The sequence below is a fragment of the Natator depressus genome, chromosome 7 (genome assembly GCF_965152275.1).
Source record: "Natator depressus isolate rNatDep1 chromosome 7, rNatDep2.hap1, whole genome shotgun sequence".
Classification (NCBI taxonomy): Eukaryota; Metazoa; Chordata; order Testudines; family Cheloniidae; genus Natator; species Natator depressus.
Window position 1 is genome coordinate 29,188,575 of NC_134240.1, and position 21,831 is coordinate 29,210,405.

Sequence of the window (21,831 nt, forward strand, 5' to 3'; positions counted from 1 at the left end):
TGCTTACACATGTACACGCTCTTGGATGAGGAATAGCTTGCTGTACAACATGAGGGGTTTTTTTGGTAACTGTAAATGCCATCTGGGTCTGGCATTTTCTCAGACAAGTAGCTAGCATGATGTCCTTTTATTTTATTTTTTGTTAGGCACATGAAAGAAATTGCTGAACTGCAGACTCAACAGAAGAATGAGATCGAGGCTTTGTACGTCCGGCTGGGCAAACCATTGCCACCCAAAGTGGGTTTTCTTCACTCAGCCCCACCAAGTGGCCGGCGGCGAAGAACCAGCAAAAATAAATTAAAAGCTGGGAAACTATGGAATCCTCTGGTTCAGCAGCTCAAAATTGCACCTTCCAACACAAGTAGGTCCCACTGGTTTAAAACCTTGTATCCCATTAAGTATAAGGAGCACCTGTATTTTATTTTCTGTCCCTGACCAGCTAGGTAATTATACTGAATTTGGGTGAAGACAATGAAAGGTGAAATAATAATAATTTTATTACAGTGATTGAAACGTCCTGCTGTAGACAACTTTTAAGAGATCTCTCTGTGATCTCCTCTTATTGCAGCTGCCCAGTACTGATCCCATGGCTTCCCTGCATTAACTGTAGTGCTTGGTTATATGAAAAGGTAATATTCTGCCAGCAATGATGAGATAAGAAGAAAACAAAATAGCTGTAATGTGTGGTTACTTGGGTATAATTCACCTCCAGCAGGATTCCAAAAAATGCATTGTACATTTATATGGGTTAAAAAAACCCGCCCAGCATTAAAATAGGAAGAATTGAAAACAATCAAGAGTTTTTGAGGCGATATAAACCCTCATGCTTCAGGGCATAAGCTGACCTCTGACTCAGGTTTGGAAAGAAATGTTTTCCCTATTCACGAGCTGTTCCATAACTACCTAGTGCAGATTTCTTCCTCTGAAGCAGTTAGTATTTTGTGTGTAGGTATCGAGCATGCTCTCAGTGCTTGACAAATAAAATAACAATGTCACAATTCAGTTTTAGTTTGGGATAGAACCTAAATCCATTTGTTTTCCCATCTTTCTCCCTAAGGTAATTTATCCATGTTTGTATTTATGGTTTAGATACTGTTAGTCTGCATTGAGTGTATGGCGTTTTGTGATCTCTCTTTTCTAAAAGATGCTCTATAAGATTGGATTGGACTTGCCAAAAAACAAATTAAAGCTGTGATTGATGCCTTTCACTTCAGGTAGGTGTTGAGGGGTTTTCTAATACTTGTTAATATGGATGCGAAATCTGTGATCAGGATTGCGTGACCAACAGCAGTCAGTCTTTGGCATTATCTGTTTGGAAAAGTAATAAAATAGTAATTGAGTAGGGGAACTTAGATAGGCAGTGCCCAATTCTCCTGCTGCAGAATACGAGTAATTCCTGCTGAACTTAGTTCATTTGAAGTCTGTGATGGCAAACTAGCTCTTCCTCTCTTGGTGGTGTACTTCAAATTCGATAGGTCGTCTTTCCATTGACTGCAGTTCTGTACCAATGTGAATTGCATTATGTCAGTTTTAATTATAGACTTTTTTTTTTCTTTTACAAAAAACCAGAATCTAAATTAAGATAGCAAAAGCAAGGACATTCAGAGTTAAGACTGACATGCCATGATCCACTTTGTATGAGTCAGTGTCTCCAGCAAACTCCTCTTTTTTAAACCTTCCCGTTTTAGCAACTCCTTTGCTTATTTCTGGTGGATGCCTTACTGTCTCCTTCCTTCCGATATGGAGTTCCCTATGATGGTATCTAACCCTCATGTCCATGTGTTTTTAGTCTGTAGACCATCTCCGGGATGTCTCTACCCTTTTCCTTTCCTTTCCTTTCCTTCTGTGCCAACAACACCCCCCTCTCAGCCCGCTCTGACCTCTCACTTGTCTCACATCAGCATACCATCTCCCTCACTACCTGAATGTTTCAGAAAGTCAGAGCCTCTTTCTGCCTAAAATGTCTTGTCACGTAATTCTGTCTCCACTATCACTCATCTTTAAGCCTTGCTGGTTGGAATGCTTTTCTGCTGCACACTTTCCCTCATGCATCTCCCTTTCTATCATTTTCCCTTTTTCTGCTAAGCTGTAGGAAGCTGACCAGCTTCCTTGATTTTGAATAAATCCTTTATTCATGCCTTAATCACTCTCCTTCATGACTATTGAAATGGCTGCTTCTTTAGCTTTCTTAAATCCTTTTGCAGCTTCAGGAGGTCTCTGACATTACTACTGATGTATTCTGATTATATCACTCCCATCCTCAGTCAGCTTTGCTAGCTTTCATTCCATCTCCCAAGTGAATTTCAAAGTTCTTCTGGTTTTAAAACCTGATATTTTTTCCCAGTCCTGCCTTTCTAACGTTCTGTTCATCTCCCTTTGCTTCTCACTCACTCGTTCTCCAGTTTGTCCACTCCTTATACGTTCCATAGTTGGGTGTAGGGTCCCACTAATTCCGCTCCATCTTTCTAGAATGTGTTCCATCTCCTATTGAGGCACTTCTGCAACTTTTAGAACAATGCTTTTCTTGACTTCACAACTGTCTCTGAAAAGTGACCTAATGGCATTGCATAAAAATTAACGCTATTGGATGGGGTGGCTTTTCATCTTGCAGACGCTGGGCAGGCATGGGGGGGTATGTAAATTCTTTTCAGATGCAGTTTTTCCCATAAAGATGTATGTTTCTACCAGTTCTTTAGAATTTTACGATGCTGTTCCTCTCAGTGGCAAACTACCAGTTACACAAGGTTGATTTTTCTGTAGTAGTTTCCTTATGGTGGCATTTGCAATTTTGTTTGTTTCTTTAGGTAATCTGTCAGACTGCAAAGAGTCCCTCCCCAAAGAAACAACTAAAACTCATGCTGGTTCAACTGAAGCAACAGCAGTAACTTCCTCCACATCAGCCACATTTGGAAATTCAGTTCAGACACAGCAACCCTGCTCAGTCAAGGCCTCTTTGTCTTCTGACATCTGCTCCGGCTTAGCCACCGAAGGAGGCAATGCGCATGGAAGTTCTGGCCAAGGTGATTTTATGTACCTACAGCTCAGCATGTCTTCCAGCACATGCCAAAATTAGTACATACCACTTAAAACTTAAATGATTTAGGAGGAACTTTACTGACAATGTAGGTATGCAAGCCTTATAAATGCAAGTTACTGACTTACCTGTAAAAAAATTAGGCGTAGCAGAAGGTTAGGTGAGTGAAAATAAATAGGAGACTTTCCAAAGCATAAAATAAATCAACACTGCAGAAGAATCCCTTGTCCTTAGGGAACAGTATGCCTTTTCCTTTACAAACAGTGACTTACCCAGATTTAATCTTTTGTGGAATCTGACTTATTGAGATCTGGAAAAAAATGACAATAGACAGAAGGCTAACTTTGTTTCCCCTGATTCATACTATTTTCTCTTAACCCCTTGATATTGGTGGGCCCAAAGTTCCCCATTATAACTACTGGGTCAATAAAAATATGATGATGTGGGGGAACCTAATCTACCAGCATCAGAGGGGTTAATTCTTGCATGATTTTGGTATCATGTCTACAGTATAGAGGTGTCAGTCAAGGCTGCATTATTATGCAGTCCTGAGTTCCCACTGAGTTAGCAGTGCTAGACTTTGAACTTGTTGCCAAATGTATTGAAAGTTGTTATGATGATTAAAATACCTTGCTCAACATTGCACATCCTGCCAAACTAATCTACAGAATATCTATTCTCTTCTGCTGTTGTTGCATCCTTTTGCATATGGTCAATTAATTTACTCCTCCTTGGCAAGGCTAAAATGGAGATGTGGATGATTAACAAATCTGATTTGACTGATGGTATAGGACATCTGATCACAGTTATTTGTACTTTATAAGTGTCTTTGTTTTCTTCCCTTTATATTCATTTGCAGGCTGGACGGTTTTCCACCAAACGTCTGAGAGAGTGACCTATAAATCTAGTAGCAAACCTCGTACCAGATTCCTCAGTGGACCTGTGTCTTTGTCCATCTGTTTGTATTTGTTCTTTTGTATTTTATCACAACCCATCTTTCTTTTGTCCCCCTTTTTCCAAGCTCATCCTTTATATCTCTAATATGTTTGGCAGGATGCCTTTCCTTCTACACCATCTTTTCTTTCTTTCTTTTAAGTTATCATCATTGACACTCCTTAGTTTTATTTTCATTTTTCATATGAAGGCTTTTGTGCACTGCTTTTGGCTCATGCCTGGGTACCAAAAGCATGTGTGGAAGATCTCATTATTTATTATATAGCCTTATGGTAAATTTTACCCTGGACGTATCAAAGCTTTTGTCCTTTATGTGATTTATGTTGAAGTAATATTTTTATTTGCAATGTGGCAAATATACATGTCTGCTGTCCCAGTTCCAGCGACAACAAAAAGAAATCCTACCTTCTGTAGACGAATGGTCTCTTTCACACATGTTTGGACTACGAAGACATGCATGTAGCAAGCTGATACAATACTAGAAGGTCACTGAAGGGTATAACTTCCATACAAGGGCTGTATTAAAACAATATACAGTACTGTTTATATCCACTCTCTTTTTCTTTTCTTTTTTCCCCTGCTCCTTGCATGTGGAAATGCTGAGATGACAGTGCTCCAGCTAGTTCTTTCAAAGTGTGTTTTTCAGGTGGTGTGTTTTTCCACATTAAGAGCTGTTAATTAGTTTATGTGAGCTCTTGTTAGTATAATTGTTAGTAATAGAAAGATCTGGTTACACCAAATAAGAGTTCCATTTACCTTTTCGTATAAACTAATCTGGCTGGAGCACTTTACTCAGTTTATTTTCTTCTGACCTTATGTGACCTCAGAGATGAAGTCATTTAGCAGTTCATCAAAGCACCAATAAGTAAAAAGCTTTATCAGACTTTCTTATGATACTTTGAAATGGATTGTCAGGATCCAGTACTTCTTTTATTTCAAATAACTGTGCACCAGCTCAAATGAAACACATATTTTATTTGCATTGTCTCTAAAGTAATTGGCAGTTCAGCAAAACTTAATAGAACTTTTTCATTTTGAAATACAATCTTTTTTCACCAAACAAATATGCTGCTTTTTGGACAAACAGATTTTGCTTGTACAATAAAGATATATTGTACTGATCAGGTACTATAGGCCACTTACATATAATGTTAATAAGGCTAATGTTCTTGAAGAAATATTCAGTCAACTCAGTGTTCGTTTGCATTGATATCGAACTTTCCCCATTGTAGTTCTACATTGCTCATCATTATTCAGGTGATGCAGATCAAAGACACAAGACCGCTCAAATAAATTTTTCCAATTTTCTAAGTAAACAGTATTTTTCAAATAGATTTTTTTTTTCATTTTGAGATCCCCGGAACTCCACTCATCCAAGCTGGTGAAAAGTGATGTTTACCCCTCAGCCTATGGTATGCAAGGTTTTAAAGATCATTGATGATTCAAAATGCTCTGAATAGAGGGACTTTTATCCTAAGAACCTGAGGAATTCTCTGTATACTGATGGATGGAAAAAATCAGAAGTGTAATGGACATGGCTGTAGCCTTAGCTGCACAAATAATTCCCAGAAATGGTTTAATTCCTCTGTCACAGGTTTACTATTCAATATGCTGCAAAAATAGTGGGGATAATTTCTACCTCAACCAAAGAAAAAACAATCTTGTTTTTAATTTTTTGGGGCATATGGCAGCCATGGCTCAAGTTGATAGAGAAAACATGTCAGTACTTAATTATTTTAAGTTTCCCCAATGCCTAAATAATGAATTTCTTGGGTGGATGAACCTTCTCTTTCTCAGTCCACATAGTCTCTTCTGTGTCTCGTTTGAGTGAAGTGTATTGAGATGAGCCGTACTACCCCATCTCCGAATGGTACTCGGTCAGGGCAGAGTTCCAAACACTTAGCACAAATACATCCATCCAGAACCATTCCAATTCAGAAAATAGACCTTTTATTTTTAAATTTTTTAATTTAAGAGATTGCTGTGCACTCAATTCAAGGAGAGGAAAGGATGTTTCTCTAGTGGCTCCATCTAGATGGAGCTGCATCTAGTCCTTATTCCATGACAATGTAGCATTTGTAGGGACCCAGGTTTCTGAAGGTCCCAACAGGGAGTTGAAAGACTGGGACCCTCAAGGAAACTGCCACCTCTTGGTCTAAAAAACACTTTCAAGTCTTTCAGTTTGAGTTGGTCCAGTAGACAAATTTCAAAAGTTTGGACCAAATTCAAAATGTGCTCTTGTATGCATCTCTGTTGTATGCTTGTGGAAGTGTAGTGAGATCAGAATCTGTCCCTTGGAGTGGAAACAATTTTGCTGCAGCTTTTGGGTGTAAATCTTACAGTTCAGACTCCATCTTTTTTTAAACAAAAGTAACCTCAAGCCAGGATTCCACTGATATTCAGAAGCAATCTTTAGTGTAAATATATAATCCCTTTAATCAATTTCCTAGAATACCTTTTGGTTTTAGCGTTTACTGACAAGAACGGACATGTATGTCAGGAAACTACTGTAAGTACTCTGGCATATTTAACTCTTAAACATTTTCCCTCCAGGTTAGAAATTGGTACATTGACCCTTGCCTGTTAGTGCTTAGGTGTAAAACACTTACAAGATTCCCACTCTTCACTCATAATTGCTAACTAGTTTAGTAACATGGATGGTCTGCATATAAGAAAACGTTATTTCAGCTGGAGAAAGAAGTTGTGTTAAGGATTAGAAAGGAATATACTTAGCAACTGTACTTCATAAAATGGCTAATGTTAACTGAGTTCATGCTTTGTGGTTTATTAAAGCATTTATGTATCACTGCCAGTATATAGCATACCTTCGTTGTGAGGCAGCAAATTGTTAATACTAAAAAGAAAAGTCACATGTTAAGAATTTATATTTTTATAGCACTATTTAAAATCTGTCATAATCAGGACTCTTTAAAATAACTGTGGCCCATCCCAGTAGACAAAGTAACCACAGAAGGTCAAAAGGAATTTCCATCTTACTTCACCAGGCAGACAGCTAATTGAGAGTCCTGTTCTGCAAGGCTCTGAGTGCTTGTTGCACAATATTGGACACCCACACCCACCCTCCCATTGACTTAATTAAGAGTCTGGAGCTCTAAGCACCTTGCAGGATCACACCCTCTGAGTGTATTTATGATATAAACATTAGGCAGGGTGGGAGTCTGTACAAATATATGTTAAGTCTCCCTTGGAATTCTTGAGTTTGAAACCAGAAGAACAATGAAGTGAACATAAATGTTTCCCATCTGCAATTAATGTATAGCCACATTAAAATATCAAGTAGCATCAGATACAACATATCCTAAATTATGAAGCATCTTGTTCAGATGATATTTCACCACGTTTTTATGACCCTTCAACCCACAAAAGTGACAAAAAAACTTTCCTCAAAGTTGCAGGAACTTAGGCCTCATCTACAAAGGAATGTTGCACCAGTTGCACTTAAAATTTTGGTTTTTTTACTCACTGCTAGCTGGTGGAAACCCCTGTGTGAGCAGTCTGATTTCCATTTGAGTGATTTATTTCAATTTAGCTTATACCTCTTCCCAGTCAATTTAAGCTAAGTGCAGAAAAAGCTACTCTTATACTGAAATAAGGTTCCAGACAGGGGTTTGAAAAAGGTTTGATTAAATTCTTTTAAAGTGACACCTTAGATTACGCCTGTGCAACTTTCTTCTACAAACAAGCCCTTGTGCAGAGGCTTCTTCTGTGGATTCAATTAGCTGAGCATTCGTCACTGCTGTGTCTATGCTAAGGGCTTATCAACAGTACCGGCCGGATCGACGGGCAGCGATCGATCCATCGGGGGTCGATTTATGGTGTCCAGTATAGACGCAATAAATCGACCGCCGATCACTCTAGCATCGACTCCGGTGAATAAGGAGGTGCAAGGAGAATAGATGGGAGAGCATCTCCCATCCACACACCACTGTGAAGACACCGCGGTAAGTAGATCTAAGTACGTCGACGTAGCTGAAGTTGTATAACTTAGATCAATCTCCCCACATAGTGTAGACCAGCACTTATTGTGTTGTTCCTACTTCTTATACTTCAGATATACAAATTCAGCCCCCAATCCTGCAATTTACATCTGGATGGAGATCTATACTCTCACAGAGCCCTACTGAAGTTAGTGGGGTTCTGTGCAGGCATAGCAGTCTGCTTCCATAATGTAAATTGCTGGATCAGGGCCGATTAGAATGTAACTCCTTGTCCTTCCTATTTAACGATAGACCATGATATTTCAAGACAATTGACCAGTACGGCCAAATGGCCACTTTATTTTCGGTACCTTCGTTTTTGGATCTCTAACTTCGGCAGAAACTTGGGTCAGATTTTCAGAAATGCCGAGAATCCATAACTTCAGTCGAGGCCAGAAGCAGTTCTGGGAGCTCAACAGTTCTGAAAATCAGGCACCACGTGTCTCAACTGGGGCACCCAAAATCAAGGGCTGCTTTTGAAAATTGTGGCTAATTATTTCCCCCCCCTTTTCCCCTCCTCCACTGTTTACATGACCCCAAAGCCTGAACACTTCCACAGTGTCCTTCCCAGACAGCTTTTTGATCTGTTAACTTTGTTCGGTGTGGGATCTTTCTTTGCATTTCTAGTAGAATGGGATGTTTTTGGCATAATCAGTGTTGGAGCAGTTCCAGAATTATTGTTAACCTCTGCTCCCTCTGCTGGTTATATATAGGCTTGGAAGGATTCGATTTTTATCGGTGAATGTCAGTTCATGTCGATTTTCACCGTACATATGCAAACCGATGAGAAAATATTTCCATCAATGTTGATCAAAATTTACAGATAGGCAAAGTAAGAAAAATGCTGCTTTTAAACTGATTAGAGTTTGGTTTAAGGCTATCGGTTTTGTTTATTTTGACATACGATGTTGACACATTACGTTTTAATGGTTATAAAGCTTTAACTTTTTGAATCTCAACATCTACTTTCATTAAGTAGTCGGACCATACTTCCCACAGCTGCGAAAATTTAAATTGATGAAAATATAAAAAATGCTTCAAAATAACCATTGACATTATCTATCAAATTATTTTTTAAAAAATCCAATTCTGCCAAGCCTATTTATGTACCACGAGAATCAGACATTCAATGAAAGATCTTGCATGGACTTTGGGAAGGGTTTTCAAAAGCGCCATTGGAGTGTGTGCTCTTAAATTTGGCACTTCTACGAATTCCTCCCAAAACGTTTTTTCTCAAGTGTCTATATAGCAATGAATTAAATACTTGAGCATCTGATGGAAAATGGTCCAACAGTTTATAAAAATTTGAGAAGTTTAATTTTTTTTTTTTAAAGTTTACAAGCTTCTTGGTAACTGTTGATGAACGAGTAGGACAGTAGACTTTGTGGGTCCTGGAAAATATGGTAGCTGCCTAATTTTCTTAGTGATGATCTCTAAAATCTGAGGGACTCCCTTCCACTTTACTGTTACCACCCTAAGGCAGGTCAGACTTCATATCTTAATTACTTGCATCCTGTTCATAGCTTTCCATCTCCTACACTCCTTTGTTTCAGAAGTGATAACAAAATAAATGCAAATTGGATTTACCTTTATAAATGAAGTGCCTGAATTTAAGTTCAACAGCTGTAGCTATTACCTGAAGGCATTTTAAAAATAAACATTTCAGACTCTTTCAGTACTCTGCTTCAGGGGTTATCTCAGTCAAGGTAATGTTTCCTGTCTTCCAAGCAATGTTCTGCAGAGGTATTGTTTGAAAAAGTAAGCCCTATTTTTGGTGATTTACTTTCCTAATGTTTTTGTTTAATAGGCTCCTTTCTTATAGACCCTTACGTGGCTGAGTAACTTTACACACTAATGGTACCATTGAACTCAGTGAGCCTACTCACCTGCCTAGCCACTCATATACTGAAGTGCTTATAGCTTTGGGGCCCTAGTTGACATGGTGCATGTGTTTGTGTATTTGTTTTGCAGGGTGTTTTTAAACATAGTGATCTGAGCGTGTGCAGTAATCTGCTGCCTGCTTTTATATTTTCCAGGCACTAATACAAAAGTTCTTTTCACTGTGTATGTTAGCTGATGGAGCCAAATGCTCTTATTTGCATTCTACAGTATTGCAAGAGAGTTAGCAAAATGACCACCTAATTTTAGTCCCACTGAGACATTTGTAATAAGGGCTGTGACTGTAGGGTGGAGAAAGGCAGGGTAAGGTATGTCGGAGGTATTGAAGAGCAAAAGAACAAAAATCAATCAAATGCAACCCAAACTCTGTTTCAGTTATTATTGTGTGTGCTTGTATCTGCCTTTTAAGTGTAAAGAGCTGAGTACTAAAATACTGGGATTTCCTTACTTACAAATCAAGCATGACACTACCTCAGAAATGTCCTTCTGTTTGTTTACAGGGTGAACAGCATCACTCAGCTGTGTGTAGAGAATAAAAATAATCTCTTTCAGATCCCTTTTTCTCTTGTGCCACCCATGCCAAAAGAGTTTGTCTCTTTCTTTTTCCTCTCGTTCTAGTTCTGAATTGTCTCCCTTCTCTCTGCTTCTGAGACTCATTCAGAGTCCCCATTAAACTTGGAACCAAGACCCCTGAGCTTAACCCTGGCTCTCTTCCATAGTACTATTGTGTGTTGGTGCCATGCTGCTAGGCAGGGGAACCCACACTGTCTTGGGTTCTGCTGTGCCCTCTGATTTGCTCATATGTTGAAGTGCGCCTAGACAGCAGGTTATTACCTGCCCCTGCCCAGATATGCACCCCCTGGGATACCATCATTAGGCTTTATTCTCACCAAAGTCCAAAATATCTTTCAGAAAATTTGATGCTCCGATAGGGAATGGTGGTCCTGCCTGGCAAGACCTTACACTCAGACAGTGGTCTGGACGCCTGGCATCGTAAGAGCATATATTCTGCTGAACTTGTAAAAATAATGATGGAGAACGTAACAATAAGGCAATACTGAAAAATACACAGTATGGTTAAAAATGAGACCTCTGCTATTGTGCTGGACTGTTTGTGCACCTTGAAGAGACATGAAAGGGAAACTAGTTTGTGGCTTTTTTTAATTCAGAATTTTGCATTTAGACGCAAATCCTATTACAGAAGCAGTTAAAAAACTGGCCTCAGACCTGCAGAACAATGTATCTTTTTGGACTGGTAAAACAAGACTTTTGGGGTTGTTTTACAGTTAGTCTTTGCAGCCAGACTAGCTTTACTTGCTACTGAAATCATTTTTGGCATCCTGTCATGAACTGAATTGACATCATTCCCTGCATAAATAGAGTAGGAATCAAAAAAAGCCCTATTTGGAAGCCAAGGTGATTTTTTTAAAAAATCTTCAAGTTTACTGAATCTTGTTCTTGGCACACAGTTATGTCCTTTAAAGCTTTTGTATGGTTGCACATTAATGTAGGTTTGGGCTGCCCAGTTATTTAGATTTCCTTTACTCACCTGAACTGCTGACTTTCTGTCTGCTCCTCCTTGCATAATGACTACTTTTTGATTGCCTAAAGTACAGAAGCTTGTCCATCAGACTTGTTGTGTTTAGCCTTGCCTAACTCTGTGTGTCTTTGTATTGTTCTACCTTATAGGGTCCACCCTGAAACGACTATGTCTAGGCAAAGATCACAGTAGTAGTAACTATCCCATTTTTGTTTCTCAGTATTTCTTTCATAGCATGGGATGTTTTATTTATTTTTGACTAAAATATAGTTTGTTTACTTAAAAGCAGCTGTTGTACCTTTGCTGACGTTAAATTAGGCTGCATATGAATTGTGAGCAGGTATCTCTTGAGTCACAGTGCATGTCTCGTGACGCTTTGGGACACGTGCATGCTGCAAGATAATTGTGGGGTATTTTCTGTGTGAGATATGTCAGAGAGAACGGAGTAAAGTGCTTGTGTCTAATCTTCTATGTACAGTTTTTATAAAACTGCCATTTTGCTGCTGGCTGACCCTATAGCTTGACGCTACCTCATTCCTGTTGAGATGCATGAAATATGGAACACTATTTGAAGAGCTTTGTCCTCAAAATACATATCTTCTCACTGGTCCCTTTCCCAAAAGAATGAGAGCAGGAGTCACATAGAAGCCGCACCAGAGGGTGAATGCATGATCCTTTAAAGGAGGGCGTGGGTATTTTATGTGACTAGAGGAACATTAGTAGGTTAATCCCAATGCACTTTATGGGCTGGAAAATTCATGTTAGCAGAAAAAGACGACTCTGTGTTGATGTTTATAAATAAATCCTTTCACTCCAATTCGCTGAACTTTTTGCTTGAAGAGATGGTCTTTGCTTAAAATTATATTTTGAATATATCCAAGTGCATTTGTTAAAACTGTTTCACTTAATGTTTTCCCTGGAAATTGAAATCCGCACCTTTCGTCACTTCCCGTTCAGTGCTAATTTTGGCATAGTACTAAATTGCCAGGAAGTGGAGCTCCAGCACAGACATGGGACAAATATTTCCATAACTGTGTGTGAGAGAGAAAGAGTGAATGCTTCTGTAGCCTTTGAGGCATCACCAACTCAACAGTGTCCTCTCTTAACCCTGGAAACCTACATTATACTTTCTAAGCTTATTTTTCTTGGATGAACTTGCATAAGTATTAACAAAAGTGCATATCATCTATGCATTTCATTTTGCTCTAGTAAAATCCTGATTCACAAAAGCTAATAGTAGCTCCATCAAATTGTATTCCAATGGTAATGATCTGTGGAGATACTTTTATAAGTGGTGTTACATCAGCACTACTAAATAACTTCGTCTGGGGGAAGGTACTGCTGTGGCATAGATGATGCACAATAACATAACTATCAATGTGGGTACAGGGACCATTTTTTGAAGCAAAGATGTTCTTTAGAAAGGGATGAGGACATTAAAGGACAAAAAATACAAACTTTTGAATCATAGTGCGGGAGCAACATCAATCAAGCAGCAAAGTGGTGCGCTAACGATGACGTAGCTGACCTTTTCTTTGTGTGTGACTTTCTAGGATCGTCTACAAACAGTCTTGTAACGTGTCCTGAGCCTCTACCACCACCAGCTCTGCAGGTCCAGGTGCAAGCGAACAACAGTAACAACAAGAAAGGAACATTCACCGATGATCTTCACAAACTGGTGGATCAGTGGACAAGCAAAACTGTTGGCGCGGCACAGTCAAAACCTTCTTTAAACCAACTAAAGCAGAACCAAAAAAGGCAAGACATGGAGCCAAAGGCTAATCCCATGCAGGCACAGAATGAGACGTGTGGAGTAAGTGGCGCTCCTTGAAGAACATACATTTTGCCATGTATCTGACAGCCATTGCAGAACTCATATGAGGAGGAGGACATAAATTTAAAATATACTGCAATGTCCATTTCACTTCACTAAGTACTAAAATAGCTTATGTTTTTTGGTCTTCAGGAGTTAATTTTGGTAACCTATGGGCCAATATATATTTTTAAAATTAAGAACTGCTAATTAATAGTTGATAAACAGCAACACGCTGGCTGGTGATCCATACATTGCTTGACTTAAACAAGGTTTTACTTTTGCTAAAATCCCTCTCCTTTTTTAATGTTAATCTTCCTCATATAGAATGGTTGCTGGACTAGTGGCTTGGTGGTAGTATGTTGCGGGCTCTCATTCTGCCAGACACTTTGTGAATACTCTGTCTTGAGGAGGAGATGGGTGTCGAGTGGGTAGTCAGCTTGCCCTTGCTGGCTGAGCAGTGCCATACTACAGACACTTTTAAATCGTCACTCAGATGACCCCGAATACAGTGAGGAGTGGAAGCACTAGCATCTCCTACCCGCTAATCCTCTGTTCAGTGGCACAGCTGAATAGCCTGAGATGTGTGTGCATCTCTGTGCACGCGCACACGCTTGACTTCATGGCTGAGCTGACGGTGTTGAGCATAAGAGCTTATGCTACATCCCTGCAGGCACAAAAATGAAGGAGAGAGACAAACAATGAATCCCAGTTACACCTCACATAAGCCCCACAATTCTTCCTGGCCTGCAGTGTCTTCTTCTGGACTTAATGACTCCCTGCCCAGTTGTTTTTTGCCTGGTTTCATTTTTCAGGAGGCTGAAAATTGAGTCTAGAAGAAATAAAACAGCAATAAAGATGAGGGAGGAAAAAACCACTGTGGCAATTGTACAGTGATCTTTTCCAATCGAAAGAACTAAATGTTGATGGAGAAACGTTACTTTTTTTGGCAGAAACAAAACTCCAAGCAAACAAACAATAAATAAACCCTAGAAAAACCCTATTTTTAAAAACCTGTGCATTGCAGTCGTGGTGGGAGATTCACCCCCATTGAACTAGGTGCTGTCCAAACACATGCTTAGGAGTTTGCTGACTTCCCTTCCTGGGACAAAGTGAAAATGTGTGTCACTGCAACATGAGGGCAGATTTGATGGGGAAAACAAACGTACAGCACAGTGAAACTGTTTAAAACATAATTTTTCTGTTGAGTGGCCAGAGCTTAACAAGAAGGGGGGAGGGTCCTAACCCCTCTCTACAAAATGCTGATGCAGTTTTGCTGCCCAGATACATAATAAATGAGCACATTGTTTCACAACAATACCCATGTTTGTAGATCCTGTCAGTTATTGCAAGCGACCCGTACTTTTGCTTGGTCTGTTCTTGGATGGGAGATCCCCCAAAGGTGCTTCAGGAAGTGATTTGGGGGATCCAGTAGTTGTCATTCTGCCCGTTCTACACCACGACAGGGGTTTTGCAGTTGGAAAGCTGCCTTTGCTGAGACTTCAGCACAAGTTAGGGCTGTTAGTCCAGGTGTCCTGCCCAAGCTCCAGTTTGGGTAATGATAGTGTGTTTTGCCTAACTCGCTTTATAATAGCCATTGAGCAGTTGTCTTTATTGCCTATCCTAAGCTGTTTGGTGATGTGTGCACTGCTTAAGAGCTCCCATATTCCATCTGGGGTGTGGCAGAATATCGGTGGGGGAGAGATGGAGGGAAATATTCCACATATAGTCTGCAGAGTGTTTGGGGATATATTCCATCCTAAAGTAAGGCTATTGTCCAAGGAAGTAACAGAGATGGTGGAGTTTTTAGAAGAAATGACTTACAAGGAAAGGTTAAAATCCAAACACCCAGGGCCCCATATGCCACTGTACCGATCTACAGGAGCTGTAAAAGCCCCACTGCTGTTGACCAGGGAGATTTCCCCAGTGCGAGCAGCCCTATGTGCTCAGCCTGGCCAGGCCCACGCTGGAGGCAGGGCCAGGGCAGGTGGCAAGTCCCCACAGCACAACAGGGATTTGTGGATGTTGCACCTGCAGAGCAGGCCACAGGCAGCCCTGGGACACTGTCATTAACTAGAGCATCTTTTGATCGTTCTGATTTACACTGGAGTCCACACTGGCCTCTAGAGCAGCCTTGAATCCTGCGGGTGCAAAGGTAGTTCACAGCCACCTTACCCCCACTTGCCCTTAGCTCTGCCCTTCTGGCCTAGGCCACTTAGAGGCACAACTCGGAACTCCAGCCCTCGCTGGCAAAACCAGGGCGACAGATGTGATTTAAGGGGGAGATTTCCAATGGCACATGTGGCCCTGGGCGTTAAAATCTTCTGTGAGTCTAGAGATATTTGGATGGATTTGAAATTAAGGGAGACAGGAATGGTTTATGATGATCAAAGAGGAATAACCAGAAGAAGCGGGATGAAGCTGAGCCGAGAAACACTTAACCTGGACAACAGGAAAAATTGCCCACTGATGTCACGGTAGTAAGTGGGAGCAGGAAGCTGATTACACTTCTGTGTATGGCACTGGGGAGTCCAGTACTGGAATAGTGTGTCCAGTCCTGCTGTCAGTATTTTTAAAAAGATGCTGGGAAATTGGAGAGAATGCAGAAAAGAGCCAAAAAATTATGAGGGCTGGTGGAGAAAATATCTTATAGGAAAGACTTAAAAACTCAATCTGTTTAGCTTGCCAAAAAGAAGATTGAGAGTTGACTTGATTACAGTGGCTAAGAACCTTCACAAGGAGAAAATATAAAGTGCTAAATGGATCTTTAACCTAGCAGAGAAGTATAACAAGAACTGCGGGCGGGGAGTTCAGTCCAGATAAATTCTTATTAGAAGAAGGCTCATGTTTTGAAGAGGGAGGGTTATTAACCATTGGAACAAACTCCCAAGGGAAGGGATGTGGATTCTCCATCTCTTGATGTCCTCCATTCAAGACTGAATGCCTTTCTTGCTTTAGTCAAACACAAGTCATTTGGCTCAATGCATGGATAAATGGGTGAAATTCCCTAGCCTGTGGTATACAGGAGATTGACTAGATGATCCAATGGCCCCTTCTGGCTTTAAAATATATAACTCTCTATCAAATCTCTTACAGAAAAAAAAAAAGAGGACCCCCCCCCCCTCAAAAAAAAGCCAGCATGGCTAAACAGAGCAAAAGAGGCTGTTGGAAGCAAAAATACATCTTTTAAAAATTGGAAGTCAAATCCTACAAAGGAAAATAGGAGCATAAACTCTGGCAAGTCAAGTATAAAAGTGCAATTAGGCAGGCCAAAAAAGAATTTGACGAGCAACTAGCAAAAGACTCCAAAACTAACCATAAAAAAATTAAGTACATCAGAAGCAGAAACCCTGCCAAAAATCAGTGGGGCCACTGGACGATCGAGGTACTAAAGGAGCACTCAAGGAAGACCTGGCCATTGCGGAGAAGGTAGATGAATTCTGTGCATCAGTCTTCAATGCAGAGGACATCAGTGAGATTCCCACACCTGAGCCATTCTTTTTAGGTGACAGATCTGAGGAACGGTCCCAGATTGAAGTGTCTGTAGAGGAGGTTTGGGAATAAATTGATAAATTAAACAGTAATAAGTCACCAGGACCAGCTGGTATTCACCCAAGAGTTCTAAAGAACTCAAATATGAAATTGCAGAACTACTAGCTGTGGTATGTAACCTATCACTTAAATCAGCCTCAGTACCAGATGACTGGAGGATAGCTAATGTGACGCCAATTTTTAAAAAAAGGTTCCTGAGGGGATTCTGGCAATTACAGGCCAGTAAGCATAACTTCATTACCAGGCAAATTGGTTGAAACTATAGTGAAGAACAGAATTATAAGAGACACAGATGAATACGATTAGTCGGAAGAGTCAAAACAGCATTTGTAAAGGGAAATCTTGTCTTACCAATCTATTAAAATTCTCTGAGTGGGGTCAACAAACACATGGACAAGGGTGATACAGTGGATATAGTGTACCTGGACTTTCAGAAAGCCTTTGACAAGGCTCCTCAACAAAGACTATTAAGTAAACTAAGCAGTCCTAGAATAAGGGGGAAGGTCCTCTAATAGATCCATAACTGTTTAAAAGTAGGAAACAAAGAGGAGGAGTAAATGGTCAGTTTTCACATTGAAGAGAGGTATATAGCGGCCCCCCCAAGGATCTGTACTGGGACCAGCACTGTTCAACATATTCATAAATGATCTTGAAAAAGATGTAAACAGTGAGGTGGCAAAGTTTGCAGATGATACAAAATTACTCAAGATATTAGACTGAAGAGCTACAAAAGGATCTCACAAAACTAGGTGATTGGGCAACAAAATGGCAGATGAAATTCAATGTTGATAAATGCAAAGTAATGCACATTGGAAAACATCGATCCCAACTATACATAAAAATGATGAGGTCTAAATTAGCTGTTACCACTCAAGAAAGAGATCTTGGAGTCATTGTGGATAGTTCTCTGAAAACGTCTGTTTAATGTGCAGCAGCAGTCCAAAACACTAACAGAATGTTAGGAAACAATAGGAAACAGATAAGAGAAAATATCATAATGCTACAACATAAAACCATGGTACGCCCACACCTTGAATACTGCGTGCAGTTCTGGCCATCTCATCTCAAAAAAGATATATTAGAAACCGAAAAAGTAAACAGAAGGACAACAAAAATGATTAAGGATATGAAACAACTTCCATATGAGGAGAGATTAAAAAAACTGGGACTGTTCTGCTTGGAAAAGAGATGACTAAGGGGAGGATAGGATAGAGGTCTATAAAATCATGAATAGTGTGGACAAAATGAATAAGGAAGTGGTGTTTTCTCCTTCACATAGCACAAGATCCAGGGGTCACACAATGAACTTAATAGGCAGCAGGTTTAAAACAAGCAAAAGGAAGTACTTCACACAACGCACAGTCAACCTATGGAACTCATTGCAGGGGATGTTGTGAAGGCCAAAAATATAACTGGGTTGAAAAAAGAATTACATACGTTTATGGAGGACAGGTCCATCGCTGGCCATTAGCCAAGATGGTCAGAGGTGCAACCCCATTACAGGGGTGTCCCTAACCCTCTGACCACCTGATGCTGGGACTGGACAACAGGGTGGATCTCTTGACAATTGCCTGTTCATTCCCTCGGAAGCATCTGACACTTGCCACAGTCAGAGACAGGATACTGGGCTAGATGGGCTATTGGTCTGACCCAGTAGGGCCGTTTTTAGGTTCTAAAGACATCTGTGGCAGCATCTACCACCGGAGGCAGTCTAGGTTTTTGGTTTTTTGTTTTGTTTTGTTTTTTTTAATTGGGCAAAGCAATCGTGATGTAACATTGGGACAAACCTGCATTGGCAGAGGATAGACTAGATGGGCTGGAAAGTCCCTTCCATCCAAATCTGTACATCTTCATTGTGCCTGTTTTCTACTCAGAACCTCCATTAATATTAATAGGAGTTGCACCCATGAACCTAGAGCTCAGTATGAACATACGATCTGCTTCTCCCTCAGCCTATAACACGGTCAGCAAACTTTGTGTATTTTTTCTGAAAGAACATTTCTGTTTCCCTTAAGGTCCTTTTATTGTCATAGGCAAATTGTTTGCTGTGTGAGTACAAGATATTACAGGTAACTTTTTAAAGTGAGAGCTGCTCTTTTAAGGGGAAGTCAACCAATAGCTCTTTGAAATGTTGGTGGATGTGCTTGACCAACTGCATACAGACGTATAGTGTTTTTCTCATTCTTAATTTCCCCCTCTCCATAGTTGGAAGCATAGTAGGCAATACATGAGACTGGGCTCGCAAAGGAGGACTTTAACTTTCCCTTCCAAGGGGAAAAAAGGAACAGCTTTCTGTTTTGTTCCTATTGAAATGAGAATTCCTACAGTGAACCACACCATGTTGCCTGGCACTCTGAGTATGAAATATACTCACTACCCTTTACCTTTTTTTAAAAAATACCTTCCAATTTTCAGTAGTGTTATGGAACACTCAAACACCGGTCGAATGTCTTCATCTGAGCTTTCATGTGACTTATTCCCTTTCAGATAGGAAATATGCATGAAAACTGATCATCCAACAGTATAGGTAGAAATGTAAAGGGAGATAATTTGTAGGTATTGATGTCAAGCCACCTAATAAAATTTTCACAACTGCTAATCCATGCTGGACAAGGACTGAAATAACCAACTCTTGTAGGTAGTTGTGGGCACCACAAAAACACAGGAATGCGGCAAGTAATATAAAAACTGCCTTATGTATAAAGTGCATTGAATGTTCTTTGGATAAACATATCACCTGAAGATGACAGGGGATCAAGGAATTCACTAATTAGGGGCTTTCCTTCCTGCTACTACATGATCTCTAAATGCTTATAAAAGAAACAACCATAAAGGAAAGCTGTGAGCAGAAAAAAATGTTTGAGTCGGTGATGTGATTGCTCTATAAAAGGCGCATCCTCTTTTCTGTCACCGGCATGTGATGTCTTAAAGCCTGTCTGTTACCAAAACTTCATACATCTGTGTGAGCTTTATTTTAGCTAGTTAACTGTCTAGGAAGCAAGAATTCTGAAGTAGGCGTAGGGGCAAGGACAAGGAAGGGAGATTGTCAGCACTTGTTCTGCTGTGTTCCATATTGGTTGGCTTGGAAGAACAATGGAACTATGATGAAATTTTGTGCTTGAACAGAATCCACTACTCACTATCTTCCCCCGTCTGTCAGACTGGCTTTCCATACATCTCGCTTGTCTAGATGCCAAGTAAGTGGGCATTGACAGGACCATCTGATGCCAGTTCTCAATTGTTTCATACCCCTTGGTATTTTGACCTCTTGTCCGATGACGGGAGGAAAGAGGAGTCTGTGCGTGAAGTGACATCCCAGTTCTACTTCTCTTAGCCACCAGCACTAGCCATATTCTGTTTGGTGGTGGTGATCCTAGATTATTACTGTTAGTAGTATTGTAGATATGACCACGATCATACTCGCCCCACCAAGTTTGGTTGAAGTAAAAATCTTCTTGTGCTGCACTGTGAGAACTGACCAGATCTAATCTCTAGAAAATAGGATATATACACCAATTTATCACACACTAGGTGTGACTGGCACATTAGACCTAGCCTGGCAAGAAAAGACAGTCAAAAGAGGTGGAGCAGAAAAAAAGACAACTGTTTCCTACTTACCGCCACATGTCTCCATTTTGTTTGTTTTACTGTTGTTTTGTGTGTTGACATATTTGGTAAATTACTGTTTAGGAGTATACCGGGCACAGGAGAGGATAGCAGTGGAGAAGGAGGAGGATGACAGTAAAAGGCTAGCCAGAAGAGTAGTATTCTAAGGAAGGATCTGGTGCTCAGGAGTGTGACTGTTCTTCCGGTTGTAAGGGGGAGTGTGAAAAAGCCACGGGAGAGACTTAGGGGTTCTGGGACAGGGGGTACTGATGATGGAAACCATGTATTTTTTGTTTGTATTACTACTTCAAGCCAGGGAGTGTGGTAGCACCCATAGTTCCCACACCACTGGAGAGACCAGAGGTTTATTAAGGTCAGAAGAGTTTGGAAGGCGTAGTACGCAAAGTGGGGGGTATGTGGAAGGAAAGGCTGAGATATGGCAGGAGCGGAGCTGTACGTAGCCTTGAGCTGTAGCTAGACAGGAAGGGATTGAAGAGATTAGAGCAGAGGGATGCTGGCAGAGTCAACACACCAGGGAAGGAAGATCTGTTTAGCTGTAGCATTTTGAGTGGATTGTAGTTGAGTGGTGGGGAAGGTGGAGAGAGGAGGAACTTCCATTACTCCGTTTGAGAGAACCAGGTCATGACATGTTCCAGCAGAATGGGTGGACTTTGGATGGAAGCCTGCATCTGTTTTTTCACTCTGTTCTCTATAGCTTGGTTGCATTGGCCATGTGGTTTCTTAAGGTTTGTCCTGTGTTCACTTCAGCTACTGCATGTCAGGTAGCTTTATATATCATATAGACATGTCATCTGTGTTGACTGTTTCCTAATATATAATTATGCATTGTTTGCATAGTTATGAATGTGGTTAAAGTAAGATAAGTACAGTGTATGTGATGGGGAAGGATTATCAAGGGAGGAAGAAAAAGAAAAATGACTTGCTCACCTCCTTCCCTCTCAATAATGTTTTATTTATAAAATGCTTTTTAGCATGTCTAAAAACTTCATTAAGGGCTTGTCTGCATGGGCCACTCAAAAATTAATCTAAGCCAACTAAAGGTGTGAATTCAAAGTGAATTAGTTAAACTGCATTAAACCCCTGTGTGGACATTCTCGTTCGGAATTGAAGTGGCCTTAATTTGGTTTAGCATAATTCACTTCTTTCTTTGCCAGGGAAGTTCTTTGTATCACATGTGACTTTAGATGCAATTTTTCAATGCATTTGATGGCGCCATTCATTGTGAGAACTATGTGTTTGTTTATCTAGCATGGTTAAGCCCAGGCTAGCTTAATAAACAAAATGTCGAGAACAAAAAGCAGAAAAATGAAACCAATAGGGAAACACTGTGAATTATGTAAAATCCATTCAGAATAGGATTAGCCATGTGATTCTGTGCCACTTGTCATGGTCCAGTGTATAAGAATCAGCTAGA

General features: G+C 40.3%; 1 protein-coding gene across 10 annotated transcripts in view; it reads left to right on the forward strand.

The window, feature by feature from the left end:
* WNK2 (WNK lysine deficient protein kinase 2) overlaps positions 1 to 21,831 on the forward strand; it is a 172,952-nt gene that overhangs the window by 137,072 nt on the left and 14,049 nt on the right. For 7 of the 10 annotated variants that reach the window (XM_074957804.1, XM_074957799.1, XM_074957800.1 and 4 more), the window contains 5 exons: positions 147 to 361; positions 2,805 to 3,020; positions 3,894 to 3,992; positions 11,575 to 11,619; positions 12,979 to 13,238. In XM_074957804.1, coding sequence (XP_074813905.1) covers positions 147 to 361; positions 2,805 to 3,020; positions 3,894 to 3,992; positions 11,575 to 11,619; positions 12,979 to 13,238 — 835 coding nt within the window. Of the gene's footprint in view, positions 1 to 146; positions 362 to 2,804; positions 3,021 to 3,893; positions 3,993 to 11,574; positions 11,620 to 12,978; positions 13,239 to 21,831 lie in introns of those variants that run through there. The other 3 variants (XM_074957801.1, XM_074957806.1, XM_074957802.1) reach the window with 3 other exon arrangements.